General features: G+C 58.4%; 1 protein-coding gene across 1 annotated transcript in view; it reads left to right on the plus strand.

Moving 5' to 3' along the window:
- The window catches only part of TBCD (tubulin folding cofactor D), a 105,494-nt gene that overhangs the window by 77,920 nt on the left and 4,861 nt on the right, over nt 1–22,713 (plus strand). The window contains exons 20-34 of the mRNA XM_070394135.1: nt 1,301–1,418; nt 3,113–3,173; nt 4,339–4,361; nt 7,873–7,904; nt 8,511–8,573; nt 9,615–9,691; nt 11,038–11,119; nt 12,851–12,969; nt 13,306–13,394; nt 14,030–14,170; nt 16,169–16,252; nt 16,875–17,042; nt 17,115–17,253; nt 18,917–19,038; nt 21,976–22,053. Coding sequence (XP_070250236.1) covers nt 1,301–1,418; nt 3,113–3,173; nt 4,339–4,361; nt 7,873–7,904; nt 8,511–8,573; nt 9,615–9,691; nt 11,038–11,119; nt 12,851–12,969; nt 13,306–13,394; nt 14,030–14,170; nt 16,169–16,252; nt 16,875–17,042; nt 17,115–17,253; nt 18,917–19,038; nt 21,976–22,053 — 1,396 coding nt within the window. The remainder of the gene's footprint in view (nt 1–1,300; nt 1,419–3,112; nt 3,174–4,338; nt 4,362–7,872; nt 7,905–8,510; nt 8,574–9,614; nt 9,692–11,037; nt 11,120–12,850; nt 12,970–13,305; nt 13,395–14,029; nt 14,171–16,168; nt 16,253–16,874; nt 17,043–17,114; nt 17,254–18,916; nt 19,039–21,975; nt 22,054–22,713) is intronic.

Here is a 22,713-nt window from a genome sequence, read left to right on the forward strand (position 1 = left end):
ACAGAAAGCCGAGGACAGGCCACCCTGCTGGTTTCAAGGCTGAAGGAGCTGAATATAACGTGTTTCTCCTCTGCTGAGAAGCACTGGACAGAACACAAACGATTGCCTCCGTCTCCCCAAGGACGGGCTGTGGTCGCTGTGGTGTGTCCACCGGGAGCTCCCAGGCCGGGCCCCTGCGTGGGTGCCAGTCACAGCGGGGAACTGATGGAATCCTGTCTGTCATGCATTCGTCAGACGTAGCTTCTTTAAAAACAAAACAAAATAAGCGAAATGACTCACCATGTAGTCAACTTTTTAAAAACGCACTGCCTCCTGGGTGCTCAGGCCTTGGGAGCAGCCTGCCGTGCCGTGTGCTGACTCTCAAGAGCGCAGGGCCGCTCCCGGCTGTCCTGCTGGGTCCGCCCGCTCCACTGTCATTGGGGGGACCCCTGAGTCCATCTTGTCTTTTCTACTGGAAATAAATAAGCATCTGATTTCAGTGTGAGCACCGTACATACATTTCTTGAAATTATACTTATTCCCACCGACATTTGTTAGAGGGAGTAGTGGTGGAATCGTGGTTCTTCCTCTAGTTACTGATTTCACGTGTGTGTGCGTTTCACACGCTCTGGGATCCCCCTAGTTGTGAGGGCCCTTTCAGCCTCGTGGTCCGTTCCTTAAACAGGAACCTTGTGTGGTGCTCCCTCACCTGCCTTTGACGATCTGTGGGAGGACCTGAAACCATGACCTTCCCATATAGTTTGTTCCCAGTTCAGGAGTTCTAACGGCCCAGGATAACGGGTTCCCTGACCCCAAACACTGATCCTGTCCGCTGCCGCGTGGGAGCTCTTGGCTTGGAGGCTGTCTGCCGTTACAGCCTCTGCACAGCTGCACCTGTGCCTTCAGGGACTGAGGCTCTGAGGGGCTGGTGGGGGCTCTGCTTTCTGTGCCCAGAGCACAAGAGACCTAGAGGCTTCTCTGCCTGAGCAGTGCTGTGGGGAGCGGGGGTCCTGCAGCTTGACCCTGCCCTGCTCTGCCCAGGCAGAGCCCTGCTGGCCACTTAGCTCAGGAAAGACCTCGCCCCACACCAGCCACCGGTGCCCAGGGAGCCTGGGAAGCACGTGCTGTGAGAGGCGTCCTCGGTCGTGGGCCTGCTCACTGGCCTGGGTGCAGGGGCCTGCCTGTTGCCACCTCAGGTTAAGCTCTGGGTGTGATAACCGTCCTGACGGAACGGTCCGCAGGGGCCTTTCTCCCTGACTCACTGAGTCTGCACGTCAGCCTGTGTGCTCACGCGACGTCTTCTCCTGCCCGTCCTTTGCAGTTTTCCCACGCCTGCTGTCGATGACGCAGAGTACGGACCTGCACACGCGGCATGGGGCTGTGCTCACCTGTGCGGAGGTCGCCCACAGCCTGTACAGACTGGCTGTGCGGGAGGACAGGTAGGAGAAGCCCCCCCCCTCCCCCGCCGAAGCATGTGGTCGAGAGCTGGGACACATCCACTGCATTTGTGTTACATGTGCCCGGGGGGCAGTGTCTTCACATTTTATCTGATGAGGTTGGTCGGTGGTCCTCTCTCTGATGAGTCATGGCCTGTGACGGGAGCCAGCAAGCATGTGGCCAGATGGGGCCACTGGCGGCTCCAGGTGTTACATCCAGGCAGACGGCTGAACTCAGGTCCCGACCCCGAGCGTCTGGGTTTCCCAGTGCACGTCCCAGCTGCGTGACCCCTACTGTAGGCCCCGCGTGCGCAGTGGCATCTACTCACAGTGCGCACCTGCGGGGAACCTCTCCGTGCCCTCGGCGAGTCCTCTCCTTCCTGAGGGGCGGGCGGCCTCGACCTCGGTGGGCACGCAGGGTCTTCATGAGGGAGGGCTGCCCGTGCTGTGTCCCCAGTCACCTCACTCGCTCTGGGGAAGTGGGTCAGTTATAACAGCAAAGAGGGGTTTTCGGAGACGCTGTTGAGTGGCTCCTGTATTCCATACTCTCCATCATTTGTCACTCTTAACAACCTAAAATCCCAGAGCTCAGGGCTAAAAGCTTCCACCAGGAACTTCTCGGTGGGAACGTGGGTGTGAACAGTGAGGAGGCAGCGGGCCCTGGAGCAGATCCGCACTCGAGAATGTTGGGGAAGCAGCCACTTGGCTTTTCTTTCCTTTCTTTCCAACCACCTTTCCTCAGAAGCAAGAGCCAGCACACAGGACGCTGTAACCTGGTCCTTGGCCTCCAGTTTGAGAAAAACTGTCTGACGTTGTGTCACGTCAGGAGGGGGTTCTGAGCGAGAGACGGAGCTCACCTTTCTCCTGACCGGAGGGTCAGGGAGGGTTGGCAGTCTTTTACCGCCCAGCTCGGCTCACCGCTCACTCCTGAGGGGCGGCCGTATCGGGGGAAGTGGCGCCTGCGGGCTGAGGGCTGGGCAGCCACACAGGAGCCTGATCCCCCAACTCTGACTGTGAGGGTGCAGGCGTCACCCACCAGGGAGGGTCTGAGAGGCGCACCCAGGTTTCTGTTGGGTTAGTCCCGTGGTCTTCTCCACCAGACCCCCAGCCGATAGCCAGGTGCCAGCAGAGACCCCAGCAGACAGCCAGGTGCCAGCAGAGACCCCCCAGCAGACAGCCAGGTGCCAGCAGAGACCCCCCAGCAGACAGCCAGGTGCCAGCAGAGACCCCCCAGCAGACAGCCAGGTGCCAGCAGAGACCATGTTGCTTGCACAGTTTGGGCAGCCACCCTCCTGCACCGGGGAATGGTGGGAACCCTCCTGAACCTCAAGTTCCGGGCCCAGTCAAGGGCAGCCTCTCGAGCGGCCTTTCGGGCGGCAGCGAGGCTGTGCTGGAGCTCCTGTCCGTCAGGCCCCACACCAGCCGGTCAGGTCTCTTTTCTAAGCGACACACCAGCAGCTGTGAGCCAGCTGCTCCCCATCTGTGGGGGACTGTCTCTGTGGTCAGCAAACTGCATCCGGGTCCCAGCTCTACTGATCTGGTCCCTGTGGCCACCCCTTTGAGTGGATGTTGCTTTAGGGGGCTACCTTCTGCAGGTGTTTGGGGGAGCGGGTGAAGCGCCTGAACATGATGTGGGTTTCTCTGAGCCTGGGCCCCCGTGGTGCTCGGGGTCTCACCGCTGTGTTTGAACTCCTTAGGCCTGTTGCAGACTACCTGGACGAGACGGTGGTGCAGGGCCTGAAGCAGATTCACCAGCAGGTCTGTGGGTCTGAGGGTGTCCGCCTGATCTCCAGCTCTCTCCACCCTCAGCCTGTTCGAAGGCTGGGCTCAGGACCGGAAGCTCCCTGCAAGGCTCAGCCCTGGGCAGTGCAGACCTGGGCTGTCAGCTGGGGAGCAGTTCTCCGCTCTCCGTAGGCCAGCTCCTCGGGATCGCGGGGGTGGGAAGAGCATCTCTTCTCGTGTGGCCAAGTCCCAAGGGCAGTCTGGCAGGTGCAGGTAGCTCACAGGCCTGCTCCCCCTCCTGTCTGGGTCGTGCCTGTTCTCTCAGACCCCAGGCAGCACGAAGGCCTTGGATCCTGTGTGCCTGCGTGGCGGGCATCCTGAGTCTGACGTTACACCCGAGTGTGGCGCACTCTCCGCGGGGAAGGGCTGTGGGCTCTCTGAGTCTTCAGCTTCTCAGAGGCTCCTGTGATTCAAAAGAGGGACTCTGTGAGCTACGGCCTCCATGTCATAGGACAACCTATAGATGGCTTCACTGTTTGTTGTCCTCGTTAGACTTCCGTATTTTTATATAATAATGCACATTGGGTCTTAGCCTCTTATCTGTTTGTGCCATGAGCTTGCTGTGTGATTTGGCTAAGCCATTGGTCTTTTTACTTACACTTGTCACGCTACAAGGAGTCTGGCCTGTTTACCTCCTGCTGTCAGGACAGCGTGAGCGCCTGAGAGCCGGTGGTGCTGGCAGCACAGAGACTCAGACGGGGGCCACGCACCCCCTCATTCTGTAGAGTGTGGGTGGACCCTCCTCCCTGCAGTTCTGGGGTTAAAGGACCGTGTGAGCACAGTCCCTGTAGCCGAGGTGGCGATGCTGGGAGGTGCTTCCAGGGCTTTGGAAGAAAGAGCCTCAGGACCCCTGGTTGGTGGTCTTTGTTTTCTGCCCAAGAGGCCGTCTGGGGGACGGTCACGGCTCGGTCAGTCCTGGACCCCTCTCGTCTGGCCACCCTCTCCGTGCCTTGGATTCCCTCCCAAGTGCCAAGTGAGGCTGTCGTGAGGATTAAAGGAGAGAAGGAGCAGGAGGCTGAGGGAGGTGCTTGCAGGGAGTGAAGCAGGATCCGTCCCTGCTTTCTCACTGTTCATATGACTTACCTACTTTAAAAACCCAAGTAACCTGTCTAACTGAAGAACTTTCTGTTTTTAATTTTAGCTTTATGATCGTCAGTTATACAGGTAAGCTTTACGAACCCGAGATTCTTACGTTTTGTCTTACTGAGTAAGCGCACTGCTTGGTCTGCTAACCCCTCAGCTGAGTGGGGTCCTGTCCGGCCGCCCTGCGGGGTCACCTCAGTGCTGAGTGGACTCCTGTCCGGCCGCCCTGCGGGGGGTCTCTTCTGTGCTCGTTTATTTGAGTGTGTGTCACAGTCATTTCCCGTTAAGAACTGAGAGGTCTAACCTACTGGTCTTCCAAGCGTGTGGAGGTTGACGTGACGCTGGCCGGTTGAAGTGTGGAATCTGACGGGTTTGGGGGTCCAGAGGCTCGTGCGGTTGTGGCCCCAATACGGCAGCATGTCGCCTGACACGTCCTCCTCTTCCCGTCTGCAGCCTGCAGTCTGCTCTCCAGCACCAGGGCAGTCTTTTCTGAACTCTATGTAGACCCACTTGTTCTGCAAAGTCTCTGGTCTGGTTTCCTCGGGGCAGTGTCTCTGACGTGTGGTGGCCCCTGTGCAGGCATTCCCGTGGGCTGCTGCGTGGTCCTCGGTGCTGTGCCTGTGCTGTGTGCTCACCTGCTCTCAGGTGATGGGCATCTGGGCTGGTCCTCTCTGCTTCTAAGACACGGAGGCCTCCCCGAAGCGGCTGTGACATGTTCCTCCTACCGGCCGAGAGCTGCTCCGCATCCTCATTGGCTGGGCTTCCTTGACGAGCCAGCCCCGTGGGGCGTGTGTTTCCCGGGGACCAGGCGCCTTCACGTCTCCTCTGTCTTCTGAGAAGAGAAGTTCAGGTCTTTTTTTTTTTTTTTTTTATAATATATTTTATTGAGTTTTTACAGAGAGGAAGGGAGAGGGATCGAGAGTTAGAAACATTGATGGGAGAGAAACATCCATCAGCTGCCTCCTGCACACTCCCTACTGGGTATGTGCCCGCAACCAAGGTACATGCCCTTGACTGGAATTGAACCCGGGACCCTTCAGTCCGCAGGCCAATGCTCTATCCACTGAGCCAAACCCGTCAGGGCTGTTCAGGTCTTTTGCTCATTAAAATAATCTCATGATCTGTCTTCTTCTTACTGAGCCGTCAGCATCTTTACATATTCTGGATATGAGCTCTTTGTAGACATAGAAGATTTCCTAGCATTTTCTCCCTGTCTGTGGTTTGCCTATTCATTTTTCTTAGTGACTTTAATTTTATTGATTTTTTTAACAGAGAAAGAGGAAGGGAGAGGGAGAGAGTGAGAAACATCGATGTGAGAGTGAAACATCAATTGGCTGCCTCCTGCACGCCTACCAGGGATTGAGCCCACAACCTAGGCATGTGCCCTGAGTGGAGTTGAACCAGCAGCCTTTCAGTGCATGGAGCGATGCCCAGCTGAGCCACACCAGCCAGGGCATCCTTGTGGCTTTTGGAGTTGTTGTCGCTAACCCGCACTCAAGGGCATTTTCTCCATTGATTTTCAGAAAGAGTGAAGGGAGGGCGAGGGAAGAGGAAGAGAGAGAGCGTGGGGGGGGGGGGGGGGATGAATATGAGAGAGACACATAGATTGATTGCCCCCCACACGTGCCCTGAGAAGGGCCAGGTATTGAACCTGCAACCCTTCGGTGCAGGGTTGTACACGTCAGCCTCTCTGTTTGTTCTTGACGTCTCTTACCACCTCCAGCTTTCCTGAGAGCCTGGGCCTGTGCAGGGGTCAGACCGGGCCCCTCCCCATGCGGGTGTCGACATCAGGAATGTCCAAACCTGTAGAGAATTTTTATGAGTTTATTGGAGCCAAACTGATGACAGTTTCTGGGAAGGAAAATCTCAACAGATTGAGAAAATGCTCTGGAGAAAGGTAGTTTAGCAGCTTATTGGAAACATTAGAATCAAAGGAGGAGATGAAAGGAGGGTCACATGAAATCCACTGGTAAATTAGGGACGGGAGAGAGCCGAGCGGGGAAATCTCTGGAGCTGGATAAGAATAAAACGGCAAGACACATTCTTTCACACCAGCGGCAGGTCCGGATAGCCGATGCCTTCACAGCACATGGAGATGCCATGCGGCAGCGAGATAGCAGCGAGGGGCTCTGCAGTCTCGTGTTCCGGGAGGGCCCTGCGGGCTCTGAAACAGATTCCTCTGACGTGCCAGAGGTTTGTTATCGCAGATGCACAAAGGCCGAAGGCTCACTTGAGGTGAAGGTGACCTTTGTCAGGGAAGCTGCAGGCCCAGGACGTGACCCCGCCATGACCCACTGCTAGTGAGGACGGGATGTTCAGACCGTTCTGTGTGGTAACCTTTGGTCTCTGAGCTGGTGAGGCCGCCCCTGGGCTTGCAGGTGTAGGACAGGGACCCTTTCTGCTCACACTGGAACCCCCCCCCCCCCCACCCGTCCCCGGAGCTGGTGCTGCACTTGCTGAGCTGGGTGTTCCCAGCTGTGCCTGGTGTTCCTCTTCCCAGACCTCCATTTTCCAGCCTCTGAAACGGTTTCATCTGCTCCATCCACGTCTCTGATATTTAAGGCGGAGAGCAAATCTGGGTCCTCTTCTCTGTCTGGGCCGGAAGCCAAAGTCTGGTGAAGCGATGTTCTGTCTTCGCGAGTGTTTCTTACGTTCGTGTTCACCAGTTTCCTGTTGTCAGCGTTAGACATCGATTTGATGTGACTGAGAGCCGGCAAGATAGGCAGGCTCTCCTCCCGGGTTTTGTTCGCAACGGAAGGCAGGTGGATGCTTCCTGGGCTGGATGACGGCATCTTCCTGGCGTCTTAGATTCCTGTCGTTGCTCGTTTGTTTGTTAATCCTCACCCGAGGGTGTTTTTAGAGAGTGGAAGGAAGGGGAAGAGACAGAGAGAAACATCGATGTAAGAGAGATACATCGATTGGTTGCCTCCCACACGCACCCCGACCAGGGACCGGGGATGGAACCTGCAACCGAGGTACATGCCCTTGGCTGGACTCAAACCCAGGACCAAACCGGCCAGGCATTAACTTCCTCTAGTTTCTACGAAGTGAGAGTCGAACAGTGTTTGGGATTTGTTCTGTGTGATTGTTTGATGTAATTGACGCCAGTAAGGACTATAGTGTCCAGTGAAAACGACAAGTCAGAGGAACCCCAGCTAGGACTTGGGACACCTGGGAGATGGTTCCAGGAATCTTTTCATTTCTTCCTGTAAAAAGGAGCTTCTTACAAGTAAAAGTAATACACAGTGATACTGAATATCAACTGTAATTGGAAAAAGTTCAGTTAGAAAAAAAGAAAATCACTCTTCAGTATAGGTCTTGCCAAACAATACAAGGACGAGATTTACAGAAAACCTACTCAATGAAGAAGGTTTTCTATAAAAAGTAATTGAAATAAGGTGTGTGAGCAGTGAGCAGTTGCTGGCACATGAAAACCCTTGTAAGTGCTCTCGCCCCAAGTAGCTCCTCCAGATGCTGCTAGGTGACATCTTAATACTGTTTGGAGTCTGAGGTGGTACCTGCTCCTTGGTGAGGATATTTTATGTTGTTTTATATAATAAGGTGCTTTCACCCTTTTTGTATTAATTTTCAGGGGTCTCGGAGGAGAGCTCATGCGACAAGCAGGTAGGTCTGAGCACGGGAGGCTGCGGGTTGTGGGTTGCACCCTCTCATCCCCGCCACGGGGTGGGGAGAGTCCGAAGGGCGTTTGCCGCTCTCAATACCGTGGCGTGAGCGTGCCCTTCCCGACCCCGGGCCTGGCCCGCTGCCGGGGTTCACTTGACTCCACCAGGTGCCCAGTCATCCCAGGCAGCAGATCGAGGTGGGGGGACCAGGGCTTCCCGATGGCAGCGGCCAGGATGGGGTGGGGGAGCGGGGCGTGGTGTGTCTTTCAGGAAGGGATGGTGGTGAGGGACCGAGTGTTGCTATCTTAGCCTCTTCAGCAACATTTAAGTTAACTGTAGAGCAAAGAATAACTTTTTAGATTATATTTAAACTCTGCAAGGAACTCAAATGATGCCAACATGCCTAGATTTTCTGACGCATTTTTAACTAAACCTAGAAGACCCAGACTCATCTGCTTGTCTGTGGGCTGAGTAGGTGCCAGGTCAGTGCTGGCCATGCCCTGGGCTCAGGTCCCGGGGAGTCCCTCACCCGGAGCGGGCGGGTGGTGGGGCTCATAGTCCTGAAGGGACAGACGTGCCCTCATGCATTCACCCTTTCTCCTCCTAGTGTGCGTTTTAATAGAAAACCTGTCCCTTTCCAAGATGCCCTTCAGGGGTGACGCCATAGTCGGTAAGTGCTTCTCGTCAGTGCTCACCTTGTAGCCTGTTCCTTCAGAACCGCTCCACGTGGAAAGTGACGATGAGCCTGGTAGGACAGTGATTGCTTCCTGGTAGTGGAATTCCTGGCTTTGAAACTGCTGCCAGAGCCAATTGTAAGCGATGGGCATCAGCCACACCCTCCAAAACAGGCCTTCCCTCCTCTGAGACACGCTCCTTCCTCAGAGCCCTGGTGTGGCTCAGGCCCCGCAGGACCAGGGGAGGCAGCAGCAGGTGCCAAGGCCACGGGGGAAGGATGTGGGAGAACCTGCCCTCGTGGGGGCAGCGGCCAGGCCCCTGTGCAGGTCCCGTGCCCGGGGCAGCCGTCCTGTCCAGCAAGCAAGGCCTTTTCTGGTTGTGTGAACAGGCAGCCGCGAGAGGCAGGAGGAGGGCTGCCCGCGGCTGCCCCGGCTCCGCAGCCTCAGGAGAGCTGTGCAGGTTCGGCATTCGTTGCCAGATGGTGGATCTAATTGAGTGGAATGTTTGGGTTTTGATTGGGGGGGGGGCGTTGTTTGAGGGAGAGGTACAGGAGAAGACCACCTGACGTTGGTAGGTGTAATAAAAGAACAAAAGTTTTCCAGGAGTGTCAGCCCTCAGACTGAAGGGTCCTGAGTTTGATTCCTGTCAAAGGGCACGTACTCCGCCACCCTGGTCGGGGTGCGTGCAGGAGGCAACCAGTCCATTTGTCTCTCTCACATCGATGTATCTTTCTGTCTCTCCCCCTCCTTTCTACTCTCTCAAAATCATTGGAAAAAATATCCTCGGGTGAGGGTCCACAGAACAAAACAAACAAACATTTCCCATGGTAAGAGTTTTAGCATTTCAGCAGCAAAAAGGAGACTTTCCCCCTTTAAACCAAGGGCCTTTGGAGAAATTTCACTTTAGATTTTCTCCAGACTCACCTCTTGTTTACCATCTGCGTTGATTTAAGAGGTAGAAGATCTGTTTGTTGTTGACTTTAATTTCACCGAACTGTTCTTAATTGGGGAAATGGTCTTCTCTGTTTCTGTGACAGATGGTTGGCAGTGGCTGATAAGTGACACCTTGAGAAACCTCCACCATGTGTCCAGTCATTCCAGGCAACAGATCAAGGTGCGGGGAGCAGGGTTTCCCAGTGGCTGCGCTGTCCCGAGAACGACATTACTTTTTTAGTGTTTGTTTCAAAAGACTGCATTATGGTCCCTTTTATGCACTAATGGGTAACGGAACGATGCCACAATTTTGTTTGGACTCTGGATGGTATTGTCTATGTAACATGTAATCAGGAAAACGCATTCAGCTATTGGTGACCAGAACGTGCAACTTTTAAATTCCTGCTTCTGGTTTGATCCTGTTCGCCTCAGCGTTTTTCCTGCACGTCGATAGTGACTCTGTGGCGCTGTAGGATTGTAGGGGTGGAAGCTGCGTGTGCCACAGTCCCACCGCGCATGCCAAGTTGGCATTTCTGAAGGAGTGTGCGTCCCGGTGGTTGAGGGCCACGGCTGTCCCCTCGGGGCCAGCTGGGCGTGGGGTGCAGAGCTGTTCCTTTCCCCGCACAGTGACCATCACCAGGACATTGGGAGGGACTCGGCTTGGTACTGAGGATGAAGAAATGAGGGTGTAATTCTCTCCTGTGTGTCTCAGCACTTCTGCTGGGTTATAGGAGGCTTCGTCAGCCCTTTTTAAGAGTAACTTTGTCATTCTGTAGGATTGAAGCACCGTTTTACTAGTTGAATTTGAGCGCCTCAGGATCAGTGCTGCAAACTTTCCTTTTAAAACATCCATAACATTCATACAAGCAGTGATCCCGGAGCAGTCTGCTGCCCTGATTGGCACCAGTGACACCTCGTTCTGAGCTCCCTCCCCGCGCTCATGGCCCCTCCTGCCCGGCCCAGCAGCTCTTTCCTGGGCTGCTCCGTGCCTTGCTCCTGATCGGGAGAGTGGAGAGGACGTAGGAATCTAGTGTCTGCTCCTTGCAGGTCCCTCTGTAACCAGGTGTTCGAGGAGAGGCCCTGCGAGTCCCTGTCACCGCCATGCTCTCCCCACTCCCTCCTCCCACTCTGTGTGGCTCTGCCTGGGGATCGGTGCTGAGGGGCCCCTTCCTGTTCCCAGGGCCCCTGGACCCCCACATCCTCTCTAAAAAGGCCCTACACAGCCTGCTCAGAGTTCTTGCCCATGTTGCACACACCTTTTCCCTCATCACCTCTGCTGGGAAAGAAAAGTGCCCATTCTGTTATTAACTGTTCATATGATAAGACATTGTTTGGAAGAAATAATCAAGTTTTCTATTCAGTTTATTATTTGCAAAAAATGTTAAAGTTTTAACTACCTGACAGATGACGGCACGCAGTCGTGCTGGAAGGAAGGATGTCATTTATTTCTGTGTCTGACTGCGGAGCAGCCCGGCCGCTCCCGTGGTTCCCGGGAGGCTGAGGCGCCCGTGTCCTGCTCGGTTCTAGGAAGCAGCTGTCTCCGCCCTGGCTGCTCTCTGCAGCGAGTACTACGCGGAGGAGCCCGGGAAGGCGGACTCCGCTGGGCAGGGTGAGTGGCTGTCGTGCTGACCCTCGGGCCCTCCAGGCGTGGTGGGGAGCTCGGGTGTCTGGGTTTTGGTTTCGGCTCCCTTCCTCCACTGCAGCGAGCACACGCAGGTTAGCAGGGACGGTGGGCGCTGGCGCCTCCTGGGCCTGCCCACTTTCCCGCCCCCGGCTGGCAGGCTGTGCAGGAGAGGCTGCCTGTCTCCCGCTCCGACGTCTCGGTGCTGGCTTTCCCGTGCGAACGTCCCTGGGACACGATGTTCCTGTTTAGCGTATGGAGCCAGCTCTTGTCTCAGCAGCGTCTGCTCACGTCACACTTTACGGGAGCTCTTCCCGCTTTGAGCTCCGGAGGCTGCAGTTCTGTGTGGGGAGCTGCCTTTCCCTTCCGTTGGGTTCCTCATTGCCGTCATTCTCACTGTCGCTGTGCGTTTGCTCGGATGCTCCTTCCTGGCCTGCACTCTGACGTCTGCTTGCACTGTCGCCCACGTCCTGCTGGTTCCGTGCTTTCTCCTGGGGCTTCATCCACAGGCACGATCCCTTCATTGGCTTTTGTATTTTATGGTAAAATGTTCTTAGAATTTTCTGTGCACCACGGCAGCATGTTCCCAGCGCGTGTCCTTCCTCTTCATGGGGACAGCGAGCGTGCCGCTGCCTCGCCACACAGCCCGGCTCCGGCGTGTTTCCCAGAACCCTCCACGCTGCAGCGCCCCGACCCCTCGCCGAGGCCGTTCCTGGGATCCACTGCTTTGATCAGGAAGCTCCATGCTCACGTGCCTGTGGCTGCCCTGCTGCTCCGTGGGGCACGCAGCACAGCTCCTCACGTGCATGGGAAATGCTGTTTTAGGTTTTTGAATGTGAACATGAGTCAGACTTTCCAAGTTAATAGTGTTTTACTAGATCTCTTTTCCACGGGCAGTTTAACTTAAAGAGACAGTAATGTTTTGTATTTAGTCTATTTTTAAAATTGAGATAAGATCAAGTTTTGCTTTTTGCCTAAGAAAAGTGTACCACATCACACCATTCTGAATATAGAAAGAAATAATACTCAGAAATGAACCTTGGAAACGCATGTGAGTTGTAAGGGGGAAGGGAGATGGGTTTTTTCATGTTGTTACTGGTGTCTTCTCTAAGTTCCACCATAGGTGTCAGTGTAGTGTATGAACAAATGGAACTTTATTTTATTTTTTAAATACATTTTTATTGATTTTAGAGAGGAAGGGAGAGGGAGAGAAAGATAGAAACATCAGTGATGAGAGAGAATCATCAATTGGCTGCCTCCTGCATGCCCCTCCCGGGGGTCGAGCCCGCAACCCGGGCATGTACCCTGACTGGGCATCAACCCGCCGCCTGCTGGTGTATGGGACGATGCTCCAGCCGACGGAGCCACCTGCCAGGGCGTTTGCCCTCATGTGAGGAAGACGTTGTCTCCACAATGAGCATTTGTGTTCTTAGTAAACAATGAGAATTACGACTGTGGACCATTCTCAACGCCCTCTTGGATTTATTTTTCTGAGTGAAATCATTTGTTGGAATTGCTCATGAAAACCTTAAAACCACCCAATAAAATTTCTATAAATCTCTTGATTGATTCCACTTTGAAAACACATCTGCTCCTGACGCCTGAGTCCTTCCTCCCTTCTCTCTCTGGACGCCATTTGTCTCCTGCTTCTGAAACGTCTGTGAAGAGCAGGTAAGGAAACCCTGGGCCGCAGTGGGTCACCCTGTGGCTTCTTTTCAGAGGGGCTGGTAGAGAAGTATCTCGCCGAACTGCAGAGCCCGGAGGAGATGACGCGCTGCGGCTTCGCCATGGCCTTGGGCGCCCTCCCAGGCTTCCTGCTGAGAGGCAGGCTCCAGCAGGTGAGGCTGAGCTGAGCATGGAAGGGGGTCCGTGCGAGACGATGGCGTGTGTGAGACCATACACGTGGGGGGGGTGGGGGGGGGTTGGCACACGTCCCTGCCCGGTGTCTCTCAGGGTCCACCCCCAGACGGACTTGAAATCTCTCCCTGGGGAGGATCCACATATAACACCTGACGTGCAGCTGAGCTGCTGCCTGATCACGGGACAGAGCGAGCAGGCTCCCGGCCAGGACGGGGCAGGCACTCGTGCTCGCTCGGGCAGCAGCACCAGGGCTGAGCCTCCACTTGCGGGAAAGTACGTGGATCTCGTGGGGGTGACTGGTCACTGCCTTCCAGGTTCTCGCGGGGTTAAGAGCCGTCACCCTTTCCTCGGAGGACGTGAGCTTCGCCGAGTCCCGGCGGGATGCAGTGAAGGCCATCGCCAGGTGAGCCCCGTCCTCCCAAGTCTTCGTGCTCAGGAGCCAGGCCCGTCCACGGGGTGGTTCACAGCTGGTCCTTTGGAAGCCCGTTCTCAGTGACGAATCTGCTTAGAGGCAAATGCTGTTCTTTATTTTGTAGTTTCTTCTCTATTTGAAGGATTGGAAAGAACATTTCCAACTCAGGCTTGTTAATGGTTCTGTCCTAATTCTAGGGAACATTAAGCCCATGGTGTGCTCGCTCCATCCCTTTAGGACGCGGGACCACTTTAAAGATGGGCAACCCCAAGGACGAGGCAGGACAGTGCGCGTGGTGTCTGGTGCTTAGTCACAAACGCATACATGTAGGATGTGCTGTCTGCACCCCCCCCCCCCCCAAGCTGTGCGGAGCCCATGTGCTGTCCAGGCCCTGATGGCACACTGTCCCCTTTCTGCCCAGATAGAGGGCAGGAAGGCCCAGGCACAACTCGCCTTCTAAGCTGTAGACACTAGAGAGTGTGATTCGGAGAAGAGGTGGCGGTAGCTTGAAGGAACGCTGGGTGTCGGAGCTCCCTCGGAGGTGCCAGTGTGCTCTGAGCGTGTCCTGTGAGGAGAAGCCCATCAGGCTGGAGGGACGGGCGGACACGAGCTGTTTCTAATTCCAGGATTTGCCAAACTGTCGGTGTGAGAGCAGAAGGGACCCCGGATGAAGTCGTGTGCAAAGGGAACGTGTCCCAGATTTACAGCACGCTGCTGGACTGTCTGCGCGACTACACCACCGACAGCCGCGGGGACGTGGGCGCGTGGTGAGGCGGCCTGCGCGCCCGTCCAGGAGGGCGGTGGGCTTTCCCTGGTCTTCCAGCTGCTGCTGTGGTTGCCTTCAGAGCACACGGTGAAGTGGGGAGGAAGGCTCCCCTCCAGGGTCCCCCCAGGGTCCCGTCCGGGCCAGAGCCCAGGATGCCGGGCGTGTGGGTGACAGGATGACCTCGGGCCAGAGCACAGTCCCCCCTGAAGTTGTTTCAGAGAGTAGGTCTGAGTTCTGCAGTGCTTGGTCCGTTTCCAGAGATTCTCAGTCTTTGCAGAAAGTCCTTATTGTTTCCACTTTTTTCTCTCCAACGTGTTCCTCGTGGTTATTTTAAGGACTCTACCCATGACACCAACACCTGCACCCGGGGGTCTGTTTCTGTTGTCTTCTCTCATCACTTTAGCACTTGGTTTTTCTTTTTTAAAATATATTTTTATTTATTTCAGAGAGGAAGGGAGAGGGAGAGAGAAAGAGGAACATCCATGATGAGAGAATCACTGATTGGCTGCCTCCTGCACGCCCCACACTGGGGATTGAGCCTGCAACCCGGGCCTGTGCCCTGACCAGGGATCGAACTTGTGACTTCCTGGTTCATAAGTCGATGCTCAACCACTGAGTCACACTAGCTGGGCGGTCTTTTCTTGTTTTTCAACATTCCTTTTAACTTTTAACTAAATCCAGAGAGTGTGAGTTCAGAACTGGAGAGGCTTTGGGTTGTATCATTTCCTTTGAGCAGGTGGTAGGTTTCCTCACGTGAGGCCCACGTCGGGGGGGTCAGGTCGCCAAGTGCCCTCAGCGGCGGCTGGGCTGGCCCTTACTCCTGCCCACACCCCAGGGCGTGGCCTGTGTCTGCAGCCCCGGCTGAGGGGCCTCAGACCCCTGGGCCTTCCTCCTGCCCACACCCCAGGGCGTGGCCTGTGTCTGCAGCCCCGGCTCAGGGCCTCAGACCCCTGGGCCTTCCTCCTGCTCACACGTCCCCCAGCTGCTGACTTCAGGGCCTTGGACCCTCACCTGTGCTTGGCCAGTTAGAGCTGGTGAGGGCCCTGCGGTGTGTGCAGGTTTGGGGCCCCGTGTCCCTCCCCCAGCCTTTCCCTGTGAGTGCTGCGCCCACAGAGATGGGAGTCTTCCTGCTCCCACGCTCTGCCTGCTCCCTGGCGCCTCCAGAGATCATGCGTCCTGCGTAGCGGTTTGCCGGGGGCTGTGCCCTGGCGTCTGAGCCACCGGTTCCTGTTGGTCTCTGGCCTGCGTCCGCCTTGCACCTCTGAGCACGCTGTGCCTGCCCTCAGCACCTCACTCTCCTGAGGCCTCCCCTGGGCTGAGGCCACACCCTGCCCCCTCTTCACTCTGAGCAGCACAGGCTGCCTCCCCGATGGGCCCCGTTCACTCCTGGTGGGAGGGTGGGTGCCCCCGGCCTGTGGGCCGTTGTAGCCATGATCCCCGTGGCCCAGCCGTGTCCTCTCTGGGCTGAGTGCACATTGTCCCAAGTTAAAAACGTGCTTCACTCTGGGTTAGGCCAGTCCTAGTGTGAGCGCAGCTTTGCCAATTGTATCAGTTTGTTTCCATTCCTGGGAGCTGCTGTGGACAGTGTGTTCCGAGTGGACAGGCCGTCCTGGTCTGGGGGCCCCTGGGCAGCGGGAAGGAGCCACTCTGCGCGTCCTCCCAGGGAAGGCCAGGCCCTCGAGGTTCTGCTGGGAGAAAGCTTTGCGGAGTGGGGGTGTTTTGCATTAAAAGCTCTTGGGAAACCAGTGCTGTTTCTGGCGAGCACCCTGCCCGCTTGCTGGGACCCGCCGTCTGCGGGCATGTCCTTGTCCGCCTGTCGTGGAGGAAGCGCTCTCAGAGGAGGGCTGCTCGCAGGGGCTTCCGCTGAAGTGCGTTCCGGCTGAGGGCCTCCGAGTCCCCTTCCCGCACGTGGCTGACGGGCACCTCCAGCTCGGGAGCGGTCTCCTCACCCCTCCTCCTCCTCACCCCTCCTCCTCCTCGTCCCTCCTTGTCCCTGCAGGGTCCGCGAGGCCGCCATGACCAGTCTGATGGACCTGACCCTTCTCCTGGGGAGGGACCAGCCAGAGCTGATCGAGGCGCCCACGTGAGTGTTGGGGTGCACCCACCTGTGCCTGGAGAGGGTCTGTCCTGTCCCCGTCTCCTGACCCCAAGGCTCAGGCCCAGGTCTCCCCCTCCGTCGGGGCTCAGGCCGGCAGGGGCACAGCCATTCTTGGGCGAGGCCAGGGCAGGGGCCACTCCTCAGGCTTTGGGCCCTTGCACCTAAGTGCCTGCTCCAGCTGGGGGCCTGGCTGTCCCCTCTCCTGTCAGTTCCTGGGACATGGGCTGCCGCTGGGCACCTCTCTTGCGGCATCTCCATGCCCTCTGCAGGGCTGCTGCGTCTGTGGCAATGCCGTTTCCCGAGCCCCACCTGCCCTCGCCCCGCCCTTCCCTTCCCTTCCTCCTCCTGCCCTTTTCCTCCGTGTCCCCCTTCCTGTCCCTGTCTTTTCTGCCTCCTTCCCTGTGCCCCACCCCCACCTGCTGCCCACCTGGAGCCCTGTGTGTCCTCACTGCTTCTACCCAAGACCTGGCATTTAGGCCCCTGGGGTCAGCTCAGCTGTGGTGGGGGCCCTGTGTGTGGGCAGGGAGCCAGGCCCGTGCTGACCTGCAGCCGTGTCGCGGGCGCCCTCGGGTTGGAGCTGTGCTACCGCTGGGCTCTTGGTTTGCAGCTGCCAGAGGGTCATGTGCTGCCTGGCCCAGCAGGCCAGTGAGAAGATAGACCACTTCCGTGCACACGCTGCCCACGTGTTCATGACGCTGCTGCACGCGGCCGGCTCAGCTGGCCCCACCGTTCCCCACGTGCCCCACCGGGCAGAACTGGAGCAGCTCTTCCCCAGGTACAGAGGGTCCGGGTGCCGGATCTCGGTGGGCGGCAGGGCAGGCCCCTCCAGCTTGTGGCTCTCTTGCAGGTCTGAGGCCGCCTCTGTCAACTGGACCGCACCATCACAGGCCTTCCCTCGCATCACCCAGCTGCTGGGGCTGCCTGCCTACCGCTACCATGTGCTGCTGGGGCTGGCCGTGTCCGTGGGTGGCCTCACAGAGTCCACGGTGAGCATGCGTCTGGCCCGGCTTCTTTCCCAGTCCAGCGGCTTTGGGTGGGCGTTTGGCCTGGAGCTGGGGCAGCACGTCTCCGTGGGGTTGGGACCTGCGCTGCCGGGGCTGCCCTGGGGAAACCGCGTCACCGGCACAGCTCCTTTCCTGGCCTCAGGCTCCCAGGGCAGGGTCCCCAGGGCGACTCGGGGAACCCCCACCTCTGAGGAGGGGAGCTCAGGAGCCGGGACACTGTGGCGAGTTCCTGTTCCCGGCTCGCAGTTCAGCCGCCACCGTGCTCTGTGGTCCTGTCCCGCCCTGTGCTGCCACATTTGCCGCCACCTGCCCACGGCGGCCGGCCCTGTGCTCTGGGTTCCTTTCCTTCTGTGCGTGGTGTTTCCTGGGGAGGCTGTGTCTCCCGTTTCTGTTGCCATGTTTCTGCTGGTGTGGTGCTCACACACTCCCTGACCCTCAAAAGGTGTCGGCTTAGCCGGGCCGGCATGGCTCAGTGGTCGGCCTAGGAACCAGGAGGTCACGGTTCAATTCCAGGTCAGGGCACATGCCCGGGTTGTGGGCTTGATCCCCAGTGTGGGGCGTGCAGGAGGCGGCCCATCGATGATTCTCTCTCATCATGGTTGTTTCTCTCTCTCTCTCTCCCTCTTCCTTCCTCTCTGAAATCAATATATATATACACACATACACACACACTAGTATATTTTTTGTTACCAGTCATTCACTTTGTTCTGAAATCTGTTTGTTTCTCATGCTTGTTCATCATAGGTTCATCTTTATAATTGTGCTTTTGTCTTTAAAAATCAGTACATAGCATTCTCCTGTATTCTGTCCTAAAAGTGGTGCCCACAGGGTGGGGCAGGTCTAGGTCTGTTCTCTGCTTCTGCTGACTCATTCCCGGGACTCACCCTCTCCGTTTGGTGATCGAGGGCAGCTGCCTGCAGACACCAGCTGTGGCCGGCCCCCAGGCCACTGGGCACGCGGCAGGGCTGGTCAGAGCTGCTGTCCCCAACGTCAGTCTCAGCTTCCTTGTCAGCTGGTGGCTGCTGGCGTCCAGTCTCAGGGACCCCTGGCTGCCTGCTGCTCCCAGTCTTGCCGCCTCGGCGTGGCTCCTCTGCAGGGGTCACTCCCTTCCTCTAGTCTGCAGGCCTCGCTCTGGCCTCCTGCCCTGTTTCCCGGGGAGCCCCTGACCACCCCACTGTGGCTATCCATTGAGTGACAGCGTGTGAGGGTTCGGGCGGTGCTGCCGCCTGGAGGGAGCGTTTCCGTGTCAGGCGTTTGCTGTGGTCCGGCTCACGCTGGTCTGGCCGGACGTCGGCAAGGGCCCTACCCTCTGGGGCTCAGCCTCCTCTGCCACCGGGCACTCTGTGTGCTGCTGCGACTGACCCAGCAGGAGGTGGTGGCAAGGGGGCGGCCTCACGACAGGACGGGGACGGGGACAGGGATGGGGGCGGCCTCACGACAGGACGGGGACAGGGACGGGGACGGGGACGGGGGCCGCCTCACGACAGGACGGGGATGGGGACGGGGACGAGGACAAGGACAGGGATGGGGATGGGGGCGGGGGCAGGGCGGGGACGGGGACGGGGCGGGGACGGGGACGGGGCGGCCTCACGACAGGACGAGGACGAGGACGAGGACGAGGACGAGGACGGTCCCTGTGTTGCAGGTCAGGCACTCCACCCAGAGCCTGTTCACGCACATGAAGGGCATTCAGAACGACCCGCAGGCCCTGGAGAGCTTCAGCGGGACCCTCCTGCAGGTCTTCGAGGACAACCTTCTCAACGACAGGTACGCGGCGGGGCAGGCACAGGCCCGGGCCATGGACACGGCCGGTCGGGGCATCTCCACCCGCCTCGGGGCCCCTGGCAGCCTGCACTCTGGGCCTGTGGGATTCGGGGTTTGCACAGGTTGGAAGTAAAGGTGACAGTGCCAGGGGCCCGTGTGCTCCCCCAGGTAGTGGCCCCGGACCATGGCCCCTGAGCAGTGGCACAGGCGCTCCGTGAGCTGGGCTGGGCATCACGGTGAGAAAGGCTCTTTGTTCTAAACATTTTGCTGCAGGGTTTTGCTCACTGCTTTCCCACGAAGGCAGAGCGTGGACTCTGAGGGCCCTGAACCCAGCCCTCCAAGAGGGTTGTGGCCGGACTCAGTTCCACATGGTCCAGGGCAGGTGGGCCACTCCTCGCGGGGCCTGCAGCAGCCGTCAGCTCTCCTGCCCGGATGTGAGCACGTCTGGTGAAATGCACGTGAAATGTGCCATTGGGGGTCCTGTTGGCCTCCACAGAGCCATCAGCATAGTCAAGACACAACCCCCACACCCCAAGAGCTTCCCCAGCCCTCCTCCTCCCCTATGCCCGGCCCCAAGGGTCCAACCCAGCATAGGTGGCACTTTCCAGAATTTTCCGTGGACTCCTGCCGCGTGTGCCCTCTGCGCCGGCTTCTTGGTCCAGCACCTTGTCTGGTGCACGGGGTGGCGCTGTCCTGTTGCGCGGTGGCACCGAGCTTCTCTGCTCACTGGGCAGCGCGGGGGCTGTTTCCCATGGAGGCCGTCCCGGCTGGAGCTGCAGTGAGCGCCCCCGTACACGTCTTCCGTGGGCGTCTCCCCTTTTCTCCTGGGCAAAGGCCAGGGCTGGACTGGCTGGGTCACGTGGTTGGACAGTATTGAACTTTAAAAACACTGTCGACTGTTGTCCAAAGTGATAGTGCCATTTACATTCCTGCTGATACCATCTGCGCGTTCCCAGCGCCCCATTGGCACCCCGTGTGCAGCCCCCTGCAGTCTGTCCTCACCGCTGCCGTGGCCGTGATGGTGGGGATGTGGGGGGTGTAGCCGCGTCCTGGTCGGGGGGAGTCCTCTGTGCTGGTGTCTGCTCAGATCTTTGCCTGTTTTGGCTTCTCCGGCTGCTGGCCTTGGGGTCCCCCCGCCCCTGGCCTTGTGTCTCAGAGTGTGACTGGCAGGCTTGTCTTTCCCTCTCAGCAGGTGCCGCACACCTTGATGAACTCAATGTGCCCACTTGTTCTCTCACGGGCTGTGTTTTTCATGTCACATCCAGGAAGTCTCTGCCTGACTCAAGGTTTTCTCTCGTGGCTTCTTGTGGACGTTGTATAGTTCCGGGGTCTGACCTGTGTGGTGCCCACGCACGCGTTGTCTCTGGTGGGGCCACTGCGCAGCTGTCCTGCCTCCTCGGAAGCTGGATCTGTGGGCTTGAGCGCTGAGAAAAGGGCTGTTCTGATCTGTTTGCGCATCTTTACAACCTGAGCTTCACCATAACTTTCTAAGAGGAGCTGTGTTAGCCGTCCTGCCCCTCCTTCTCAGGGCATGGGATTCCCTTGATCCTTTGTGTTTCTTACAAAGTTCAGAAGGGGCTTCCCATTGTTGACAACCCCCTGCAGGGTTTTGACTGGGTGGTGGCACCGTTGGGGGGGTTGGCGGTGTCGGGGGGTTGGCGGTGTCGGGGGGGTTGGCGGTGTCGGGGGGGGTTGGCGGTGTCGGGGGGTTGGCGGTGTCGGGGGGTTGGCGGTGTCGGGGGGTTGGCGGTGTCGGGGGGGTTGGCAGTGTCGGGGGGGTTGGTGGTGTCGGGGGTTGGCGCTGTCGGGGGGGGGTGTTGGCGGTGTCGGGGGGGGTTGGCGGTGTCGGAGGGGGGGTTGGCGGTGTCGGAGGGGGGGTTGGCGGTGTCGGGGGTTGGCGGTGTCGGGGGGGGGGGTTGGCGGTGTCGGGGGTTGGCGCTGTCGGGGGGGGTTGGCGGTGTCGGGGGTTGGCGCTGTCGGGGGGGGGGTGTTGGCGGTGTCGGGGGGGGGTTGGCGGTGTCGGAGGGGGGGTTGGCGGTGTCGGAGGGGGGGTTGGCGGTGTCGGGGGTTGGCGGTGTCGGGGGGGGTTGGCGGGTGTCGGGGGTTGGCGCTGTCGGGGGGGTTGGCGGTGTCGGGGGTTGGCGCTGTCGGGGGGGGTGTTGGCGGTGTCGGGGGGGGGTTGGCGGTGTCGGAGGGGGGGGTTGGCGGTGTCGGAGGGGGGGGTTGGCGGTGTCGGGGGTTGGCGGTGTCGGGGGGGGGTTGGCGGTGTTGGGGGTTGGCGCTGTCGGGGGGGGGTTGGCGGTGTCGGGGGTTGGCGCTGTCGGGGGGGGTGTTGGCGGTGTCGGGGGGGGTTGGCGGTGTCGGAGGGGGGGGTTGGCGGTGTCGGGGGTTGGCGCTGTCGGGGGGGGTGTTGGCGGTGTCGGGGGGGTTGGCGGTGTCGGAGGGGGGGTTGGCGGTGTCGGAGGGGGGGTTGGCGGTGTCGGGGGTTGGCGGTGTCGGGGGGGGTTGGCGGGTGTCGGGGGTTGGCGCTGTCGGGGGGGGTGTTGGCGGTGTCGGGGGGGGTTGGCGGTGTCGGAGGGGAGGTTGGCGGTGTCGGGGGTTGGCGCTGTCGGGGGGGTGTTGGCGGTGTCGGGGGGGGTTGGCGCTGTCGGAGGGGGGGTTGGCGGGTGTCGGGGGTTGGCGGTGTCGGGGGGGGTTGGCGGTGTCGGGGGTTGGCGCTGTCGGGGGGGGGTTGGCGGTGTCGGGGGTTGGCGCTGTCGGGGGGGGTGTTGGCGGTGTCGGGGGGGGTTGGCGGTGTCGGGGGGGGGGTTGGCGGTGTCGGGGGGGGTTGGCGGTGTTGAGGGGGTTGGCGGTGTTGGGGTTGAGTGTCCCGCTCTCCACACGCCCTCCCTTCCTCCCTCGGGTGGCCCCTGGGCCTCACGGCACGTCCTTTCCCCGCAGGGTGTCCGTGCCGCTGCTCAAGATGCTGGACCAGATGCTGGCCAACGGCTGCTTCGACATCTTCACGGCAGAGGAGGAGTGAGTGTTCATTTCTTCCCGCGTCGGCTGCTTCACCGCTGAAGCCTCGTGATTCATCTTTTAAAGAAACAGCGATCAGGCCAGAGAGCAGAATTTTAGGGATAATTTCCTAGTGTGTTCAGGTCGGTTTCTGCATGCCCTGTAAATGCCCCCCGTGAGGCTGGCTGGGCAGCTGAGGCGGGAGCAGTGACGGGCCTGTGGCTGTCGCAGTGGACGGAGCGGAGCCCAGCTGGGTGGAGGCGCCAGGTGTGGCATCTGTGGCCTCTGCTGGTTCCTCTCAGGTTTGTTTGGGACTTTTTCCTCTTTGCTGTTCTCTTCATGGTCACCCTGTCTGTCTAATTTTCAGTATTTCTCTCTCTTCCTGGACAATTCCAAGGACTTGGAACATGATGGGTCCATTTGCATTTTTAGTTGTTGTTTTGTTTTAGTATTTGTTACCCTCAGTTTTACTACTTTTTTGCCCCTCATTGCTCCCAAATCCCTATCTGGGGTCTTGTTCTTTCTGCCTAATGAACATTCTTCAGAATTTCTCCTAGTGAGGTCTGCTGGGAAATGCTTTCTCGTTTTCATTCGCAGTGTTTTTCACAGAACTCTAGGCAGCTGTTTTATTTCAGGACTTAAAAAATGTCTCCTTGCCTGGTTGGTGTGGCTCAGTGGTTG

This window comes from Myotis yumanensis, unplaced genomic scaffold, assembly GCF_028538775.1.
Source record: "Myotis yumanensis isolate MYYU_CA2020_CCGP unplaced genomic scaffold, mMyoYum1.0.hap1 SCAF_16, whole genome shotgun sequence".
Taxonomy (NCBI): domain Eukaryota; kingdom Metazoa; phylum Chordata; class Mammalia; order Chiroptera; family Vespertilionidae; genus Myotis; species Myotis yumanensis.